The sequence below is a fragment of the Arachis ipaensis genome, chromosome B08 (assembly GCF_000816755.2).
Source record: "Arachis ipaensis cultivar K30076 chromosome B08, Araip1.1, whole genome shotgun sequence".
NCBI lineage: Eukaryota > Viridiplantae > Streptophyta > Magnoliopsida > Fabales > Fabaceae > Arachis > Arachis ipaensis.
This window is the reverse complement of record NC_029792.2, coordinates 15389557-15392321: the sequence shown is the minus strand read 5'-3', so window position 1 is coordinate 15392321 and position 2765 is coordinate 15389557. Positions and strand designations below refer to the sequence as shown.

General features: G+C 36.0%; 1 protein-coding gene across 1 annotated transcript in view; it reads right to left on the bottom strand.

The window, feature by feature from the left end:
- Positions 1–2765, bottom strand: part of LOC107610600 (probable terpene synthase 2) — a 14471-nt gene continuing 11706 nt past the window's right edge. The window contains exon 8 of the mRNA XM_016312634.2: positions 1–49. Within this exon, the coding sequence (XP_016168120.1) occupies positions 1–49 (49 nt within the window). The remainder of the gene's footprint in view (positions 50–2765) is intronic.

Below are 2765 nucleotides of genomic sequence, written 5' to 3'. Positions count from 1 at the left end.
TCATATCACATATATACATACACCTAACACATTTATCACATATACATACCTAAAATTCAATACCCAACACACTTAATTAAGGAATTAACTAGGATTCTAGGATTCTCACCTTACTCAAGTACCAATGAAGCGATATTAAACATTTTTCTCAAGCTAATCGGATCCTATAATATAAAAGGACCAAAATCTCAACACCCACAATATCCAAATTTCGAAATATTGGGGAAGGAAGAACTAAAATCGAAATTGAGACTTCCTTACCGAATTAGTCACCAGAATTCGTAGACCTCGACGTCACGGATGCGTGGCCGCAAACGATATGGCGATCAGAGCTTGGAGTTGAAAGAAATGGGGATTTGAAGTGGAACCAAGGGTTTGGAACCTCACCTTCGTTCTTCTCCCTTCCCTTCAGCCCCCAACGTGAAAATGAAATGGTTAAGGGGAAAGAAAACTGAATCTCTTGCCTTTTATGTGTTGGGATTTGGTTCAATCGGATTTAGACCAAACGAACCAAAAATACCAAACGGACCCATGTTGGGCCCAAAGTCCAAAACCACACACTAACACCTCCTCACACTCAATCATTCTAGTCATTCTTCCCTTAGAGAAATTGAGAGACACGGATTGAGAGTGAAGAGAAGAGAAAAGAAAGCCAAATCCTAACTTCCACATCTTCAATTGCCTATAACTTTCGCTTCGGAGCTCCGATTTATGAGGCGTTTGTGGGCCACGCGTTCGTCTCGGAACCCTCTTCAATTCTATCAGAATAGTTTGGTAAGAAACTTAAAATTCTAGCTCCATTTCTTCATTTGAATATGAATTCGCATTTTAAGTTTGGGTGATTGAGAATTTTGGTGATTTTGATGTTTTAGGAGTTTCCTACCTTGTGTTCTTGGTGATTTTCATCACCAATTTCAGTGGGTAAAGGTATGAATTCATTTTTCCCTCTTGGTTAATCAATTTATGTAAATTCTAGTTTTTGATATTGTGCCAAATTGTATGAATTGGTGAGTATTTGGGAGCTTTAGCTTGGTGAAATTGTGGAACTTGAACTTGAACTTGATCATTGGTGTGAGAAAATTGAGGCTTGGTAGAATTTTGGAAAGAAAAGTTTGAAAGCTTGAATTTTTACAACATTAAGATATGGATTTAAGTTTCGAATAAATATCATGTAATGTGACATAAAGTCTTAGGCTAGTGGATTTAGGATTATTGTTGAATTATTGTGGCTGATTGTTTGGTTTAGTGAAAGTTCTTATATGTTAGATGTTTGCCTAATTTGGAATGAATTAGATGATGGATTGATATAAATATGCAATATATTGTGAATTGTGAAAATTGGGCCAGAGGCCGTGATAGGGTGAGGTATCAAGTGGAAGTAAGTGGTGTGATTTGTTATATGCTAATGAGATTATTGATTCTTGGTTGATTAGTAAATTTGGATATATGAATGTTGTATGTTGTTGTTGAGAATGGAGTGTGTTAAATAAGTTAGAAGTGGGTTGATTTAGGTATGAAATAGTTAAGGATTGATAAATGAATATTTGGATGGTGTAGAAATGGTTTTGAAATGTTTTAGACTTGAATTGAATTGAGAATTGATGAAATTGAAGGATTGTGTGAATTTGGTAAAAAATATTTTTTAGCCAACTTTGACGGGTCATAACTTAGTGCTCGGAGTTTGAATTTGGATGAAATTTATCTTAAATTAAAGGTGATGATGAGAGCTTTAAATTGGATTAAGAATGGAGGAAATCGAAATTTTGTAGAAAAAGTTATGAGAATTTGAAATTAGATATAAAAATCTGAAGTCTGAGAGTTTGCAGAAAAACTAGAATCTCTGGTATGTATGTACACGCACATGGTTGTACGCATGCACAGAATAGAGCGTTTGTCAAGGGTAGTGCGTACGCGATGCACAAGTGTATGCGTACACACAATAAGAAAGTTTTGCAAGGTATGTGTACGCACAATAAGGTGCGTACGCACAGGTCCTGTTTTCGTAAATAAATTCTATTTTTGACTATTTGACTTTTTCATCATGCTTGAAATCTTTTGTAATCCTTATAATGAGTATAGAGACGGTGGATTAGAGGGTAGAAAGTGTTGGGAAGAAAATTATTGAGTCGAAATAAATTGGAAGTGATTGAAAGGATGAATTGATGTGGTTAGATGATGAGAATAAATTTGATTCAGATTCAGGCTCCCTGAGTAGATGCAATGGTTCGCTCCACTTGCTCCAGATTGAGATTGGAATGAATTGGAAGTGATTGAAAGGGATGAGTTGACATGATTGAATGATGAAAATAAGTTTGATTGATATGATACCTCCTTAGGTAGATACAATGGTTTACCCTACTTGCTCTGGGTTGAGGATGAGACTCATTGGGTAGATGCAATGGTTTGCCCCACTTGCTTCAGGTTGAGATTTGAGACTTTGTTGACCCTCCATCGCAAGAAGTAGCCGGACACTTAGACCTTTTCAGATAATTCCTCCAAGAAAAGTGAATACCTCTTAGGAATGTGCACATCGAAGGACTGTCCAAGGTTCGCTACCGGACATATCGGGTTTGGATGTATAATCGACAGATGAGCTCATTGATAGTAGGACAGACATGCATCATTTATATTTGTATGTATTGATTGGGTGTGCATCTTGTATTTAGTTTGCCTTCTTGATTAACTATATCTATATGCTATTTGATCTAATTGCTTTATTTATTCTCTCTACTTTGTATTACTTGACAAAATAAGTTATCTTCTAG